Below are 18059 nucleotides of genomic sequence, written 5' to 3'. Positions count from 1 at the left end.
GATAGATAGATAGATAGATAGATAGATAGATAGATAGATAGATAGATAGATAGATAGATAGATAGATAGATAGATAGATAGATAGATAGATAGATAGATGAATGGACGGACGGATCTTTCTCTCCCTTCATGCTGATATTTTCACTTTACTCCTCTGTCCTTCTCTGCCAGTCATTTTTTTCTCCCCTTCACTCTGTTATGCTCACTTTCTCCCTCCTTCCTGTCATGCCATATGGTAGCTTTTTACATGCTTGTAGCACTTTGATGGGATCAGAAAATATATTTCAGTATGCAACACAATTTAACATCATCACAAGTCAACATACTGCAATGATGGTTTTTTTTTTACAGTTTACACTACAATGACAATAAAGGCTATTCTATTCCATTGTATTCTATTCTATGATAATGAAAATAAAAAATAATCAATAACAGAATGCAGTACAATCTATGGTAATAGCTAATCTACGCTAAGTACTGTAGAGCACGAGCATAGTGAGAGGCTGCTAATCAAGTCGCATTAAATACATGTAGTCTCCAGTTATTTTTCACTAAATGTTACAAATACACATAATAATTCGAGACATGTCTTGGTCCCACATGAGGTGCCAGGAAAGGTGTTTAACAAGTGGACACAGCTTGAGTTTAGGGATTTAGTGAGGAAACAAAACATAAGGCTGAGGTAAGTGTGAATACCTAGCTGTGTAAATAGCCCCGTTGTGGAGGCTTTCAATTCCAAACAGTGGGGGAAAACCCATACAATTAATGCTACTAATCTACTGTACGTCTCCCCCCTCAAAATCAGCATCACGTTTGCTGTGACGCCCAACAACGACTTGGGTGATTGATTAAATAGGATATATTTAGAGGTTATTTTGTAACGTAATCTCGTGTACTATTGTTTTACCCTGTGAAAAGACCACACAGCTGAAATGTGACCCATGGACACACCAACTTGTGCTGTCTGAGAGACACACAGCACGGCCATTCAAAATGGCTTCAGTCATATAAAATGTCTCAATATCCCTTTACTATAATGACAGTTTGAAACCACATGCTCCCTCTGTCTGTGGCTTTTATTTATGACCCACTTTAGTGTCCATTCATTTCCTGCCCATACATCTCTCCCACACATTCTCCCCTCTCTTATACCTCACTCTAATCAACTAAATGAAGACTTCTTCTCCTCCTCTTTCTCATTCTTTTATATTTATCTCACCTCAACAACACAACACACGCACAATCAGACAGAGGGAGAGTGAGGGGGAGACAAGGTCGTTGTCACACCATGTAAAGAGTGAATGTGAAAGCATCATCTAAGCTAATTAATGACATTATCCCACGGCCTTAAACTGTCTGGTTTGCTAGAAGCCACGCTGAAAACATCAGACTGTTACATCATTTCCTTATATTCAACTCAAGGTGACATGAATATGAGGCACCGGAAGTTTCCGAAAACAGTGTACAGCAATGTGCTCGTTAGCTTCGGTTCACAAATGAATATATTTCAAATGGCTACTTTATACACGAGGGCGTCAGCACATATTTCTGTTGACATACAGAGACCTCTAGTGGTACTGATGGGTTATTGCCAATTTATTTTAAGGAATCGCAATGATAAATAGAATAGAAACCATTGGTGGCTAAGGCTTACATGATGTTTAGTCAGGTTAGTGTATTAGTGTACATTACTTTCTGTTTCCAAATCGATGTTAGGCTCATATTTGACTGTGACACATGCTGTTTGGTTAAAAAAAAAGAGGAAAGTTTTAAACCTGCTAATCCCACACGACTATAGACAGAGGCAGAGAAAGAAGACAGTGAAACAGAAAAGAGAATCAAATAGCATGTATTCATGAGAAACCCATGACAGAGCATAACCACAGGCTGGTAAATTTAAAGAATTCTGTTTCTTGAACTGTAAAAATATATATGTTTAAAGTTCTGGGAAATAAGGTGATAAAAATCATTAAATAGAACATCCAGCAAACACTTCTAAATATAGAAGTTGTGCACAATCTGATAAAAAGAAGAACTTGTTAACAGGAACTCTAAACGCTTACTCACAGAGATCATTTGGCAGAGCTGAGAAAAAGAAGTTATTGTTTCCATTTTGAACAACTGCCCTGAACCCTTTTAGGTCATGTGACCAAAGGTGTTAGGTTTTTCAGTTAATGGCTGCTGGTGTAAAAAAAAAAGAAAAGAGTGAAAACCACAACGTGGCCACCACACAAAAAGCCCTGACTGATGAAAAGTGTAAACATGAATAGTGTTCAGTAAGAGAAGTATTTAAAAAAAAATAACAATTTATGCAAACACTAATATAATAAAATATATTTTCATAACACAACAGACCAAGTTGTTTGTTCTCAAAGAGCTACATTTACAAGATGATTTAAAGTTTGGACATTTTTACATTTTGGTGAATTTAAACCCAACAACTTTTGTAACAGTCCTCTGTCCTGTAATCATACAAGTTTTTATGATTTTCCCCTACCTCTGAATTACACAAAATATTAACTTAAAAGTTCATTTGAGTTGACTTGTCTTACATTGTCCTATGTTGACTTGAGGTTTCTACTAATATTAAATTCTTACTATGTTTGTAAGACACAAAAACAGGACATGTTCAATGACAAATGTTCTGAGAAATTTTTTTAAGTGTGGTGTGTTTCCATTAATTAGAGTGGAGTACATAAAGTTTAACAATTCCCTTGCTGCAGGGTTTTGACTATCACTTTGCTGTTTGGAATCTTTGGATCTCTCCAACACTGTGTGATCCCACTGAGGGTGGGGAGTTGGAACATTTTGAAGGGCCAGATGAGAAGACCCTGTTTACTCTTGTGAACAAATCCAAACTTTACCGTGACAGTAAAGATGTAAACAACTTGGGTCATGGCGGAAATTATGGCCATTATGCCAAAATAAACACAGGATTAAGACTCATGCAGATAGTTCGATAGGAGCCGAAGGTGGTGGTGGTGGGGGGGGGGGTCATTCACACACATTTTTTGCACCAGCATAATCAAAAACTTAGTGTTTGGAGTGAGAGGATATAAATATACAGTATAAAAGGTGACGCCCACTGCACTTCCTGTACTCAAATTAAGTGACTGGTTTCTGCTTCTAATACACAGGGAAAAAAAATCTACAAAAACATATCTAAACTTGTATTCAACATGTATTCAAGTCTCCAAAAATGAAAACTGCCTGTATTCTCAAAATAAAATTCAATCCAATGTAATTTAGCATCAGAATAAAGTCTAAAGTTGTTAAATAAATAACCAAACCAAAAAAAAAGTTTTTTTTTGCACAGTTAGATGTTGCCTGGGGCCACATGGCATTCGACATAGTAAAAGGACAAACACAGTATTGAGTCATTTTAATGTCTATAATAATGTAAGATTTGTAGATTTTATTTGTGCCACTGGATAAACCACAGTCAACCAAGGTAAAAGGATGTGTCATCCTACATCAAACTGCAGCAACAGTATTAGGGGATGTTTAAAACCTAAATATACTGACAGTGTAAAAAGAGGAAGGAACACATAATTTGCACAAAGAATTACCCGACCTACAAGTTCCCCTGTTAATGCAATGACAGGGGAACTACTACAAAGTGTTGCCACTGTGATATGACACCCATACGAGAAGTCCAGAAATCCACTTCACTTATTAAAACTATGCCATTCAAACTGCTACTTATTCCATCAACACATGCAAGTTTAGCATTGTTAATTTTTGACGTTTCAATGACCTCATCCAAAAAATATAAAGCTGTCTACAAAACTCTTTGAATATCAATCAAACTGACGGAACATGGACAAACTTCAGACAAGCATTTACAAAAAATGCAGTGTTTACAGCAGTTAAAAGACACCAAGAGAGAAAGTCCTCCCACAAAGAACCTCCCCTCCTCCCCCTACAAGTATGCAGCTAAAATCCCTAGAGGATTACAAAACATTTATTTGGTAAACAGTGGGTCATGGTGACCAGTTCATATCATTTTCATCTCTGTTCGCCATTATCAGCAAGATGTTATGAAACTGTCCAACATGAAATCATGTGCTATTTAAAGGTCGGAGCCCACGATTTAGCACATATGCGCTAAATACTTGTAAATGCTGCATGGACACTCATCTCAAATAAGGAAAATTCTTGTTAGGAGCTGTTCATTACACACAAAGGGTTCACTCCTACTGAACAGGGTGAATATACTGTAAATATATGATATTCAGTCATTAAGCAATCGACCACTCAACGCAACATCATACAGGTGCACTGTTTAGCATAGCTGGCAGTCAGTAAAGAGAGTAACTGACATTCAGTAACTGAAGGAGAGGGCAGGAAGTCACGCAGACTGAATGGATAAATAATGGAGGAAAAAAATGGGAATAACGACATAAGGACAAGAGTGATAAACAAAGACCAGTGTGTGAGTGTGAGTGTGTGTGTGTGTGTCGGGTGGGAGTGTGTTTCATAGGTTGAAGAAACCCACAGTTTCTCAGTAATAACAAGAACTGTTACAGTTCCAGGCATTTTGTTTTGTACTATATATGTACTAATATTTCACATCATGACATAAAATGTTATCAACAATAATTCCCTCTTTACTCTGACAACAAATTTAAAACATATCAGCCCTTGCAGTTGCAATTGTAATTTATTTATATATAAATGTAATCTTAGTACTACGGTACCTTTGTTATTTGGCACTTTTATCGCTAATTCACTGTAAAAAAAAAAAAATCTTTCTGGGAGCATATGAATGACTAGAGCGGTTTCTTTGATTTGCTAACCAGACCTGTCCAACAGGAAGTAACATAATAAGAGAAACTGGATCTTTCTAATTTTATTCCTGGTATTTTTTTAAATCTCTGTTAACATATTAATCCAATACAGAGACAAGTAAGGACTATATGCATTCTGCTATGCTATGCAAAATCATAGCATCCGTAATTTTGATATGAACATCTTATAGTCAGTTATTTTCTGTATAGTCTGAAGGGTCTGAATTCTATACCACCAAGTCTCCAAAGCCTAGGTTGGGTTATGCCAGAAAAGGCATGGCAAATTACTGCGCATAATACTGATAAAAAGGGACAATCGCAAAGTTAATATTTCTTTAAAATACATTGCCAAATATTCTTGTGATTATTGTTTTACCTCTACTTAAGAATGTGGAGTCATGTTAATTTTAAACATGCAAAAAAATATAAAAAATGTCCAATGGACCCCTTAGTTGGGGTATGGACCCCTTGTGAATGACAACTGGTGTAGACAGTAATAAAAGTTTTGCATATCAGTCCTTTATGCCATGCTACAGTGAATAGGTTAGATGGACATAAAGGTTTATATCTGGGTGATGTATAAATAAAATGTGTCTAAGTGTCTCTAACTTTAGGGAGCTGTTCCTGTTGTGTATATAAATGTAAAAAATACTTCCATTGACTCAATAGTGTCTGATAACAGGAACTCAGAGGCATTTCTTTGAAGCAGATGAGGTCATCCAATGATTTGAAGGAAGTTTCCAACCAAAATTTGCATGTGCATGCTATTGGGATTAGGACACATTCCTTCATCCTGATTGGACAGTCAGGTGAAGACTGTGTAATGGCTCTTAATTAATCTCTGCATGACCGCTCAGCCCTTTCTTCCTTTTTAGTGATCAGACATTGACAACTGACACTAGCAAAATGAGCCAAAAAAGAAAGGTAAAAGAGGGAGCATTTGCACCAACTAGTTTTCTAACACATACTATACAACTGTAAAATGAAAATGTGTTGAGGGTGGGCACCCACCTTTCCCATGTCTGTGAGGACAAGGAGTCAGGGTCATGGTTTGTACAATCTAGAAGATAATCTTTAGAAAATGTATTTAACATATATACTATATATATTTCTGAAGAATGACTTTCTATGTAAGCCTTCCTGTATGGGGTAGTCTAATGTCCTCTCACAGTAACACAGAGATTTTGGTTAAGGTTAACTGGAAGCTCTTAATTAACCATGCGTATGAAACACAGTAGCAGTTGTATGGCTCTATTTGTGGTACTGGTACTAATACGTATTGAAACTCAGAGTGAAAATGTAATCTACATTTTTTATTTTAGAAATAGATTTTGTTTTACTATTAGAGCTGTTTGAGTTTAATTCAGTGTTCCATGAATCTTTATATTTTTAGTTTTAAAAAGTGGTACTCATATATACAATTAATATCATTATTAATAATAATTATTTTAAATTCTACTTCTATAACTTTTCAATTTTTAAATTGAAATTATTTTGCAACGTATCAAATTGCAACAAAAACTCTTTATTTTCTACCGAGGCGTAAGGGGGATTTTTTGGCCCAGGGCGCCAACTAGGCTAGGAGCGCCACTGGTCGGCGGCGTTTTGTAGCACGACTGGGGAACTGAGGATGAGAGGAGTGTCACACTTCACCAAACTTCCCGTCTTCTGCTCCTCCCTGTTAGAGACCAGAACTCTTTAACAGTCCTCCACTCTTTCTTTCGGACTTCTCCTCATGTGGTAATTGTCTGAATCAGAGACTTGGAGTTTTTTTTCTTCTTTCTCTCGGTTTTATATCAGTAAAGTTTGGGCATGACAAGGCTCAGGTAGTAGAAGAAACGGCTAAAAGAGTCTAGAAACATCTCAAAGTCAGCCATGCGCCTCAGCGTCTTTCTGGGCTCTCTGCTGATCTTCAGCGCGTTACTCGATAAGGTAAGAAAGAGTCCATACATCCAGCAAACTTCCAAAATGTTGGGTTTGAAAGTTGGCCGGGAGTTTTGTTCAGTTTTTATATGTGTGAGTGTGTTCATGGAGCACCTGCGCACCTGTTGCTGGACGGTGACCTCAGAAAACTTCAGTTTGAAACTTGAAGCTTTAATTAAACACAGATATTTAGATATATAATTTAGGCAGAACTTTTGTGTTGTGGAATGACGGAGGAATACATTATTATTATTAATAGTGTTTTTGTAAAGCCCCACAGTCAGACTCTCTACAGTTGGGCTTTTACTTTGAAGCCCTCTGTTAAAGGTGTAAACACTGGCGGTAAGTTACTCTCAGGTAGGCCAATTATATACAATATAATAAATAGGATAAATAATAAATATAACGTTTTAACAAATAATGATTTATTAATATAAGTAAAATGTTTAAAAATATTTTTACAAACTTGAAAGAGTCTATCGATAAGTATTGCTCTTTAAACGAGGCATATACAAAAAATGTCTATTTCCTTATTTATTTTGGCGTGCCACTGTCACAAAGAATAACAGGAGTGCATATGACATTGCAAATGAACTGTGGATTTTGGATGTGGAATCAGAAGTCGCTGATGCTGTCATATTTTTGGTTATTTTCCTTTTGTTTGCTTCCTGTTTTTTCAATCTTTTCTTCTTTTAATTATTAACCTTCAAAAGCTCAGGTCAGCTTGTTCAGTATGAAAATACCACACATTCATAAGAGCAAAGTCCAAACAGGTACAGTCGCAGATGTCCAGCCGTGTCAGACCCACCTGTCCTCGCAACACTGGTCCTTCTTGTCATTCTTGGGGGAGGAGGGAGGGCATGTATTAAGTGAGTTGGAGAGGTTGAGAATGGCATGTGAGGATGTGTGTGGTCAATAAAAAGGTCAAGAATGGAATGAGGCACAGCCCAATGTCCCCTCTGTCCTTTTCTGTTGCCTTGAGGAACACAGTGTCAAACATGCACCTGACCAGCCGAGTGTGTTTTCAGTGTAGGCTGATTACCTAGATTAACAGACCCAACACTTTCATTTGAGTACATTTTTTGTAAAACTGGAATAAAACCGGCTCTGACACCTGGAAACACTTGACTGTGGAATGATTGACATTCTAATTTTCTATTGAAATGCATTGATGCCCGCTCTGACCCTTTATAACTTCACCCTAACACAGAGGCAAAAGGGAAAAAAATATTTTGAACAAAATGATACTTTTTACACAACTATTTTAAGAAAAAGGAACGTAATAATTTTGAAATTAACTGCAGCTGGTCCAAATACCTCAGTTTTACAAATTAAAATATCCTATTGAGTCTGTGGAACTGAGTAATTTGAACTATTAATAGTCCAGAATTAATAGCTTGAGCATGTCACGCCTTTAATCGATCTTGAATTTATTTATAAAAAAGGATTTGGGGTGAATACTAACTGTAAAACACACCAGTTATAATTTCTGTGGAGGAAGATATAATCTTAACATACTGCTGGTAGGTATTTTTTAAGATAACATTGCATGCCTATTTTCAGTGTTAAATCTTAAAATAATCAACCTGAAAGAAATACATAATGGAGGTGAAAGATGCGCAGTAGTGCTTTCCTTATCTTTTTTGATGAAGAACCTAAATGAAAAAGCCATTTTTGAAACAGTTTGACAAGTTATTTATTTATAGTATTTTGTCTCTCTTTCAGTTCTTATAATGCACCATGCATAACATCAATCCAAAAGATGAAAGACAAAATAGCTTTTCCATTTGACAACAGAGCTACACATAGAGATTATTGATTCTGCTAATTTAACAATACCCGGTAACTTTTAAAAAAAGAAAGTTAAATATGTTCACAGTGACATTCCTGCATTCGTGCAAGAACTGAAAAGTTTGAAAAATGAAACAATTTTCCCGACACAATGTAAAATGGATTAATCCATTCCTTGACCCTGGGTGATTGCTTATTCAAACTGTTTCAACAGTATTTTGTGTAGTTTATACACAAAATCATTAGAGCTAGCAAAAAAGGATAAACACAACTGAATAAAGAATAAAGTTTTAATAGGAGGAGTTGTGATGGTGCAAGTGGAGGGTGGTGAGGAGGTGAAAGGGAGGGGATGTTATTGTTTGGAAGCTAGATCTGAAACACAAGCACCATTCTCATGCTTTCTTATAACCTCTTTCTTCACTTCTATTGTTGTTCTCACTATTTTTCTTTCTGCCTTTCCACTTTCACTAGCTGTTTTATATTGGCAAAAATCAGACAACGGTTCCCAGCGAGTATACTCTAGCTGAGGCAAGGCTGACGCCACACGCTCAGTCATCTAGTGATTACGTGCTGCCCGTGTGGTATTATTGGCTTGTACGGCAACCGAGTAATGGTACGATAACCGGGGCAATTTTTAGTTAAAAATTTGGTTTTCGCCATCCGATTTGTTCGAAATAGGAGCCATTCAACAACCAAGTTTCCACTGTATTTGACAGAGTAGCACTTTTGAATTTGTCTAAAACAGTGGTGTCAGCAATACGCTTCTCCTTGAAGGTCCAGTACCAGTCCATAGGTCATTTGGCACACAGTGAAAAAAATTGACTTAATTTTTACTAATTTACTTCATTCAAAGAAAATTCAGTCATATCTATTTACTTTCTTTATTTAAACACCATCTGGTAATACTTTAAAATAATATGTCATTCAGACTGTGATACAAACAGAATAGAGCCTAAAAGATGTTTTATTTATTATTTATGCTCAGCACCTTGCTACTAGTCTGTAGTAACGGGTGGTACTGGCTGACTGGTCCTTGGAACAAGAAAGGTTGGGGGCCGCTGGTATAGATGTAACTACTCCATAACAGACTAATACATGTTTCTGCAATTGATTATTATTTATTCAAGCTACAAATATTGTTCATTGCTGTTTAATAAAACAACCTTTTAATTACTTAAGATCCTCTGCTGCATGGACTTAACTTATTGCTTCTTAAGCTCCCGCAGGCCACACAAAACGACTTGGCGTGCTGCATTTGGCCCCCGGGCCTTGAGTTTGACACGTATGGTCTAAAGCAAGAACAGCAGCTCATTGTCATGTTGGAGAGAAATGTGTTAAGGTTGCAATGTTATTAATAATAAATATAATAATAAAAAATGAATATGACTAGAACAAATGTAAATTTGTAAATGTCATTTGTTTATAAGAACATTGGGACCTAAAAAAAGCTAGGACAAAGAAGTTCACATGGGAAAAGAGGAAGTACTGTGCACTTCTCTGATATGACATGACAGTTTTGCATATTGACATTTTCCATGTTCTGTTTAGAAAAATACATTTATAAACACCCACAGAGATAAGCCTGAAAATAAAATATTATTAGGAACATTTTTTTTTTGTCAGTTTAAATTTAACTTCCTCCTTGAAATCTCTCTCTCTCTCTCTATCTATGTATATGTGTGTGGATGTATTATATACGGATGTATATATACTGTACTTATAAACTGTATGTACATATATATGTGTATATGTGTTTAAGATTTTCCTTTAACAACAGAGCACTGCACTTTAACAAAATAACACAGTACTTCAGTATGAATGCAGTTGCTTCATACTTCAGTTGCATACTGAAGTTGCTTCAGTATGAAGCAAACACCCAACACACAAACACACACACAGACACACACACACACTGTCGAAGTGTCAAAAATTCCACAAATACAGTTGAAAAAAAGAAAGAAAAACAAAGTACCTAAAGAATAAATATCCAAGCAAGTAGTATTGCGTTGTTTTATAAACTTGTAGGAAGTTATTTCAACAAAATAAATGCACATTAGGGTCCAAATAGTTTATATAGGGTTTCTAAACTTTATAATATTGGTTAGATTTTGAATGTAATACACAACTACAAAGGCACTAAAACAAACAGCACTTAATGTACATCTGAATCTGAATAAATCTGAATAAATGGAGTCTTTGATTTGCTAACCAGACTTGTCCAACAGGACAGGAAGTTATAGAATATGAGAAACTGGAACCTTCTCTAATTTTATTCCTATATTTTTTAAAATCTCTGTTAACATATTATTCCAATACAGAGGCAATGCATTAGAGTACTAGTTTTTGTTTTACATTTGATACGGATAGGTGACCCATTGGAGTTAAACCTGTGTCTTTGATCAGGGAATATATGTGTTCTATGCTAAGGCTGAACTTAAGTTTAAGTTTGATTACAAACTGAAATTGATTTAACATAAGCCCATATATCTTGCCACTCTGTAAAATCAATTTCAACACAAAGTTCTCTCTCTCTAAGCTCTTGTAGTGCCATTGATGACACACTGCACACAGTTCCATGAAGAAGACTAATGTAATTTTCTGAGTTGTTCCAAACAACACTTTTTAAGAGAAGAAATACTGTGGTTAGCTAAAGTTGTGCAGTGTACAAAATAGTGTCTTAAATGTGGGGATCTTATATTTTTCACTAACTGATCAAATTACATTATGTTAATATTAACCAAATCTATCAACGTAACTTGTCTAATCTTTTTTTAAAGAAAGACCTTCTAGATTGACTTGTTGAGAGTGTGGTTGTGTAATGTGTGTTTAACAGACTCACTCACAAAATCAATTATTTTTTCCTCTCAGCACACAGCATTTGTTGATCTAAGTTTAATGTGTGAAATCAAAGTGACGTCAGTGTTTAAAGATTATCAAATGTACTTGATAACACAGAGAGTCTGTTATTCTGCTGACATGATTTTAAACCTTTGATTTCCTTGAAACTTGATCTCATAATTAGGTCAATTTTAGAAAATGGAATTTTAGATTTCTTTCATCTTTTTGTCTCTCAGACATTGTTCCTCCTGTTATTTGTGTTACATTTTCACAAGTTCAAAATCCTTTATATATATATATATATATATATATATATATATATATTCATGTGAGGTCAAAAAAGTGTTGTAGAAAAGGCATTGTAAGTAGACACCTAGTAACAACACAGGAAGAACACAAAACTTTGCATGGATTTTCAATGGTTCAAAATTTCCTTTGTGTTTATTTCTCGGGCTATGGTATTAACACAGCCTGTAGAAAAAAAGATCACAATGACGCGACTATCATCCCTCCTGGAAAGAAATGTAACGTTTTCTGAGAAAACAGAGACTGAGCCACAGTATCTTTTTGGCTCCATGCGTGTCTAATGACTTGTGCTTTTCTAAAATGTCACTGACGTTCTTTGCTCATCTGAACACAGGCTTTTTCTTTTTCTAACATGTATTCTGCTCACTGTATCCCCACCAGCCTTCTAGTTTTGCATGCAGTTATTTTAATACAGTTCAAGTTTCAAATCAAGTCCTCACTTGTTGAATAGTGAACCTTTCGCCCACCCGTAGCCCTGATTCAACCATAGTACAACTGTCCAGTTCAAACTTAACATCCAAAAACATGCTGTCTCCAACTAGGGCTTTAGTGGAAAGTTAAGCATCTACAAGATGAATTACAAAGAGTCACAGTTCCCCAAACATGTAAATGAGACACAGACTTCTCTTCCTGACTCAAAGCCCTCTTTGTGAACACACTGCTATCATTTTATCAGTGACCTCTTCTAAAACCTGGCAACAGTATTAGGAAGTTTAAATGACCAGTGTGTTGTACTCAGATTAGCATCATTTAGGTCTTTGATGCTCCAAGTGCACATTGGTACCAACATATCTCACATCACTTATTTCCATAACTTTTGATACGACCTGTGATAAGCAACAGCAGCAACAGGACTAAACATTAACACCTGGAGACCGAGTCACACTGATGATTTTACTGTATGTGCCTGTATTTCTGGGGCAGTGCTAGTTTACAGACATGATGATTTTATTTAACATGGCTATTGTGGGTATTAACTTATGGGGTGTGTGCTATTTACATAAAAAGCTCTCTGACTCATATTATCATTTATTATTTGAAAAAATATAAAAGCACTCTTAAATTGATCATTGTTAACCTAGCCTTGGTAAATCAAGAGTTTTATCAAATACATATAAAGAGGATACTTGTTCCTAAATATTTTAGCCTGGTCTCATACTAACATGGCAACAAGGAGTCAAAAATCCTTCATGTTGTGGGTGTGCTATCAGAAGTTTCTGGGTGGGTACAGGAAGTGCCAGGATGTGATGTTAAAGCAGAAACAATAAGTAAGTTGTTCATGAGAAACTCCTTACATAAAGCTACACACAAATTTCAAAGAAAATGCAACGACTGGGGAAGCTGGACATATCTCCATATTTACCACATATATCACATTATTAGTTCTACAGTGACAATGTTCAGTGGAAAATATAAGAAGGGCACAAACAATGATATTCAACAGCTCTAATTTTATTTTTCATTTTGTTTTCTTGTACCAGTATCTAGTACAAGTTTTCGTACATGTGACCTATAATGTTTTGGCTACGTACCTATTATTGTCTAAAACATATTCATTCAAATTTCCCAAAAATGTACCATAGCTAGAGTTTTTATAGCAGGGGTCACCTGCGTGGTGCCCGGGGGCATCTGGTAGCGTCTGTGGACTATCTAAGGTGCCCACGGGGCATGTTCCAGGAATAAAACTAGTCAACAAGAGGGTCAAAAATTGTACTGTTACTGTGCTTTTTGAATCAGTTACACTTGTAATGATATTCAATAATGAGATGAGTGCAGTGACATGGTAAGAAGAGTGTCTACTATTGTATCTCCCAGAACTAACTATTATTACATTGGTCAGGAAGTGTGTATCAAACAAGTAGCTCTTCGTATGACTAAGTGCACTTGAAGTCGCTCTCGGTTTCAAAAAGGTTGGAGAACCCTGTTTTAGAGCCATTTGCTGCCCCCTGGTGGAAAACTATTTCTTTGCATGTCACTGATATTAAAAAAGACAAATTATTTGCACTAAATTATAAAATACTTTCACACCGAATAAGGCAATTGACCACACCTGATGATCTCTTGGTGTACCACGGTGTACAGTGATTAGGAATCTCTTGGCCAGATATTAAAATAAATTTAAGGATAATTCTGCAGAATGGTCCATAATGTGCCCTAAACAAAATAAATTTTCTCATGTCACAAAATTAAGTTAGGCAACACACATGGAGTACACAGAATTCCTTAAAAGAAGCATTACACAATCATTGTAGATTTCACAGATGTTTTTATTCTTTGAGCATAGTCAAAAACGACACTAGCATCGGTCACTTACATATCTGGGCATTATCCAAGGATCAGGAATCCAGCATTGTGTATTTTTCCTGTTTTTGACCATGTTATCAGATTATCAGTTAGTCAGCTCAATGCTTATATATTTTTTATTGTGTTTGAGTTTGTGTGTTATGGTGGAGAAAGGAACTTGGAGCTTTATCAGGTGAGGCATATTGTGGTATGAATAAAAAGGAACCAGTGATTGGTGCACGGCCTCTCTTGAGGGTGATGTAGTGTTGAAATTACGGTCTGATCACCCATTTCCTTCCTTTTCTACAGATAATTCCGGTCAAAGGACAGAGATGTAGTGAGGGGTCAAAAGGGCTGGTGGCTGAGTCTCAGTAAAATGATCTAAATGTGCTCTATGTAAAACACTGAAGAGATGCAACAGTTAGCCTGGTTACTGGTTACTTTAGTACAAGCATGTGTTTTTGAGACTCATCTAACCTTTATGACTATGTTTTTTTCTGTTGGTGAAAAAATATCTGTTCATCTTTTTGTTTTTTATGGCTGAAGTTCCTACAAGGAACTCAAGGAATTGGTTGTTTTTGTGTGAACAATTTTCCGACTCCAACTTTTTTCTAACCTTACTGAAAGGCTTTTACTGTAACTCAGAGCTCAACATACAACCAGCCAGATTCTGGTCCTTGTTGTTACACCTCACAGCACACTTTGACAAGGTCATCAATTCCCAGCATTATTGTATCAGGTTTTCACTATCAAAAGAAAAAAAAAATATATTCAAATAATACATTATTATACTTAAATGTACATGTAGTTGTTGTCGGTGTAATCAGTGTATTTAAGAACAATTAAGAGACCAAAATAAAACACCAGGAAAAATTGGGGGAGGAAAATCTTTTTGTGTGGTCTTAGCTTTTTTATCTAAAATAAAACTGGATTGCAACACTTTCTCTAATGCATCGAATGTTTGGTGTGATCTTGATGGCAGTTAATAATTGTCCATGTGATCTTTTCACAGGTGAGAGTTGTGCATTTTTAAGTGATATAGTCATGTAGTTAATGTTTAGACAGCAAGCAGACAGAAAAAAAGCCCACATGCCAGTGTGTGTGACTGTGAGCTGTTTAAGTTTTGGCTAATAAGTAATTTATAAATCAGAGCCTTAGTAGGAACACGATTTAGTCTGTAGACTTAACGGTTATGTTATGTTGCCAGAACACAGATGCATTTAAAAAAATGCAAAACAAACATCTTTATAATGGTGATGCAAATCTAGCTTAACTGCTTTTAGCATCTAACAGTAATGATAAAGTTCTTCCTACAATTGTACTGTTTGAACTGTTACAGATTGTACAACTGTGTTCTATGTATTTATTGTATTTTAGTGTCTGCTCCTACTTTTTTCCATCCCTCCCTTCTTTTCTTCCCCCTTAAGTGCAGAGCCCTTTCTCTCCTGAACACTGAACACTAAACCTGGTTCTGCTGGAACTTTCTTCCTGATTAAAGTTTTTTCACCCCACCATTGCCAAAATACATGCTCAATTTAATTTGCGTTTCTATAATATTAGTGAAATTTATTCTGATTTACTTTGTTTATTGTATATATATTGTTTTTGCTTTATGGAAATGACATTTTTATTGTTTTTATCTCCACAGAATCCCATGGCAGCATGTGATAGTAAGTATATATTTCTGTAAAACTAGTACTGCTATTACTGCTGCTACTACTACATATGGTAGTAGTTCTGTTACTGTTATGAGGAATGTTAGTACCTCGAGTCCTATAGCTACTGATATGATTTTCAGCCACTTAAAGTGGGGTGAATTAATGTTTAATGTCTGTATTTTTTAAAGCCACCTAAAAATGTTCATAAAATTGTTTTGTATCCTATGTCTTCATGTCTTTTAGAAAGAAGATGTCTATACAATGAAACGGAAACTTTATCGACAACAACAACAACAGTCATTTTTCGATCATTAAACTGCAATTTGTCCATTGACAATTATTTAAATGGAACAGGCAATCTTACTGGTTTGAATCCTGGAACTGTGTATGACATCGCAATACTATGTCTGTACTGCTGTCAAGAGGTCACTATGAGTAAGTTTATTCAATTCCATTTGTGAATGACCGTATATGAATGGTTTAGAGTGTGAATTTCTGAAGAAGAGGCATGTTGACATTGATACAGTTTTGCTGTAGTTAAAAACTGAATGACAAATGACAATGTCAGGACCTGAAACAACTAGCCGAAGTGAAGAAAGATTCTCATTGATTATATAACATATGGTCTCTGAACTGGACTGAACCTGTTATTACTTTGTCTCCCTCCACTCACCCACAGAGCCAGACACTGTCAGAAACCTCCAGGTCATTAATGTCACCACATCCTCTGTCTCTGTGAACTGGACTGAACCAGTTGGAAACAGCTCTTTCTATAGAGTTGACTGGACAGATGGTTATTTCAGTGACAGTTCAAACGTGTCTGTCACATATATTACTATAGAGAACATGACTGCTGGTGTGCAGTATAACATCAGTGTGACTGCAGTGGCAGGTGATGGTCACACTGGTGGTCAGAGCACCGTGGTTGTACAATACACAAGTGAGTGAGTTTTAGCTGAGGACACCTAGTGGGGAAAAGTTTGTAGTGATGGCAAAGCTGATTCAAATTATACTTTTTATGACACAATTCTAATTGGTAGTTAAGAAGATTAGAATTTACAGACAAGGAGTTTTTTCTTTAATTATTTTATCAAGACAGTGATGTTAACAAGAAATAATGACGTATCCAACTGAGTGCAAGACGTCAGGTGGCATAAACACTAAAGTTTAGAGTAGACTATTGTGTCTTTCCATGCAAAGTATTATAGAACTACATAATGAGGTAAACTTTGTAAAAATAGATACAAGGGAAATATTGTAGAACAATCACAAAGTACCTCAGAGTGTCATTTTATAATCTCTAAACCTTAATCCTGCTAGTCATCTGAACAATTGTCCATGTTCATAATAATATGTGAACATACATAAAGTACTTACAAGTACAATATTCTTTCACCGTTGAAAAGTACATCCAAAAGTATCTCCACTGGATGTAATTCTAAATTTTCCTAGAAAATATTTTGAAACTCTGCTTTCACTGTTCCCTGTCTTTTTCTTTAGAACCAGGAATAATTGGTCCACTTAGTATGACATCATACACTTCCTCCATTTCTCTGAGCTGGATGCCTCCTACTGGTCAGGTGGCTATGTACAGGTTGGAGTGGGACAATGGTAGAGAACCAATGAACAGAACCATAAATGACACCTCTGCTCTGCTGTCAGACCTGATCTCTGGAACAAACTACACAATCACAATCAGAGCTATTGCTGCAGATAACACAACACAAGGAGACCCCGTCACTGTCTCCACATTCACAAGTAAGTCCATTTTTACTTATGTCTTCTATGTCCTCACGGTAATGTTAGTGAAAGTTTTAATCATAGAGAATTTCTCTTTGTGATGTTTAATCAAATCAATATTAGTCATCAAAACATAGGAATAATTGGTCCACTTAGTATGACATCATACACTTCCTCCATTTCTCTGAGCTGGATGCCTCCTACTGGTCAGGTGGCTATGTACAGGTTGGAGTGGGACAATGGTAGAGAACCAATGAACAGAACCATAAATGACACCTCTGCTCTGCTGTCAGACCTGATCTCTGGAACAAACTACACAATCACAATCAGAGCTATTGCTGCAGATAACACAACACAAGGAGACCCCGTCACTGTCTCCACATTCACAAGTAAGTCCATTTGTCTTACTGTCTTCTATGTCCTGACGGTAATGTTAGTGAAAGTTTTAATCATAGAGAATTTCTCTTTGTGATGTTTAATCAAATCAATAGTAGTCATCAAACAATATTAGTCATCAAAACATTCTTACCAATTTGTTCTCTGATCCTCCACGATGATGATGGTGTGACCTCTGCCCTCTGAGTTAAGCAATTCCATCTTAGAAAAACTTTACAGGAAGACCAGTACTTGTTTTTTATTAATGGTGATGAAGACAAGTGATGAAGTCGTACTACTTTTGTTTTGGCTCGTTTCATTATTTCTGCTCTTCATCTTTATGTTAATCCTCCCT

At 36.0% G+C, this 18059-nt stretch overlaps 2 protein-coding genes across 5 annotated transcripts in view; one reads left to right on the top strand and one right to left on the bottom strand.

Moving 5' to 3' along the window:
• ptpn5 (protein tyrosine phosphatase non-receptor type 5) overlaps positions 1-2131 on the bottom strand; it is a 17932-nt gene extending 15801 nt beyond the window's left edge. The window contains exon 1 of the mRNA XM_025056437.1: positions 2068-2131. The gene's annotated coding sequence lies outside the window, so the exon portion shown is untranslated. The remainder of the gene's footprint in view (positions 1-2067) is intronic.
• Positions 2132-6448: 4317 nt separating this feature from the next.
• The window catches only part of LOC103380396 (protein tyrosine phosphatase receptor type J), a 19542-nt gene continuing 7931 nt past the window's right edge, over positions 6449-18059 (top strand). The window contains exons 1-6 of one of the 4 annotated variants that reach the window (XM_025056252.1): positions 6450-6722; positions 15580-15601; positions 15833-16024; positions 16269-16529; positions 17090-17104; positions 17476-17718. In XM_025056252.1, coding sequence (XP_024912020.1) covers positions 6666-6722; positions 15580-15601; positions 15833-16024; positions 16269-16529; positions 17090-17104; positions 17476-17718 — 790 coding nt within the window. In that variant the 5' untranslated portion in view covers positions 6450-6665. Of the gene's footprint in view, positions 6723-15579; positions 15602-15832; positions 16025-16268; positions 16530-17089; positions 17348-17459; positions 17719-18059 lie in introns of those variants that run through there. The other 3 variants (XM_025056253.1, XM_025056255.1, XM_025056254.1) reach the window with 3 other exon arrangements.

The sequence above is a fragment of the Cynoglossus semilaevis genome, chromosome 6 (assembly GCF_000523025.1).
Source record: "Cynoglossus semilaevis isolate Cse_v1.0 chromosome 6, Cse_v1.0, whole genome shotgun sequence".
NCBI lineage: Eukaryota > Metazoa > Chordata > Actinopteri > Pleuronectiformes > Cynoglossidae > Cynoglossus > Cynoglossus semilaevis.
The sequence above is the reverse complement of the archived record's forward strand: the minus strand, read 5'-3'. Positions and strand labels throughout refer to the sequence as shown.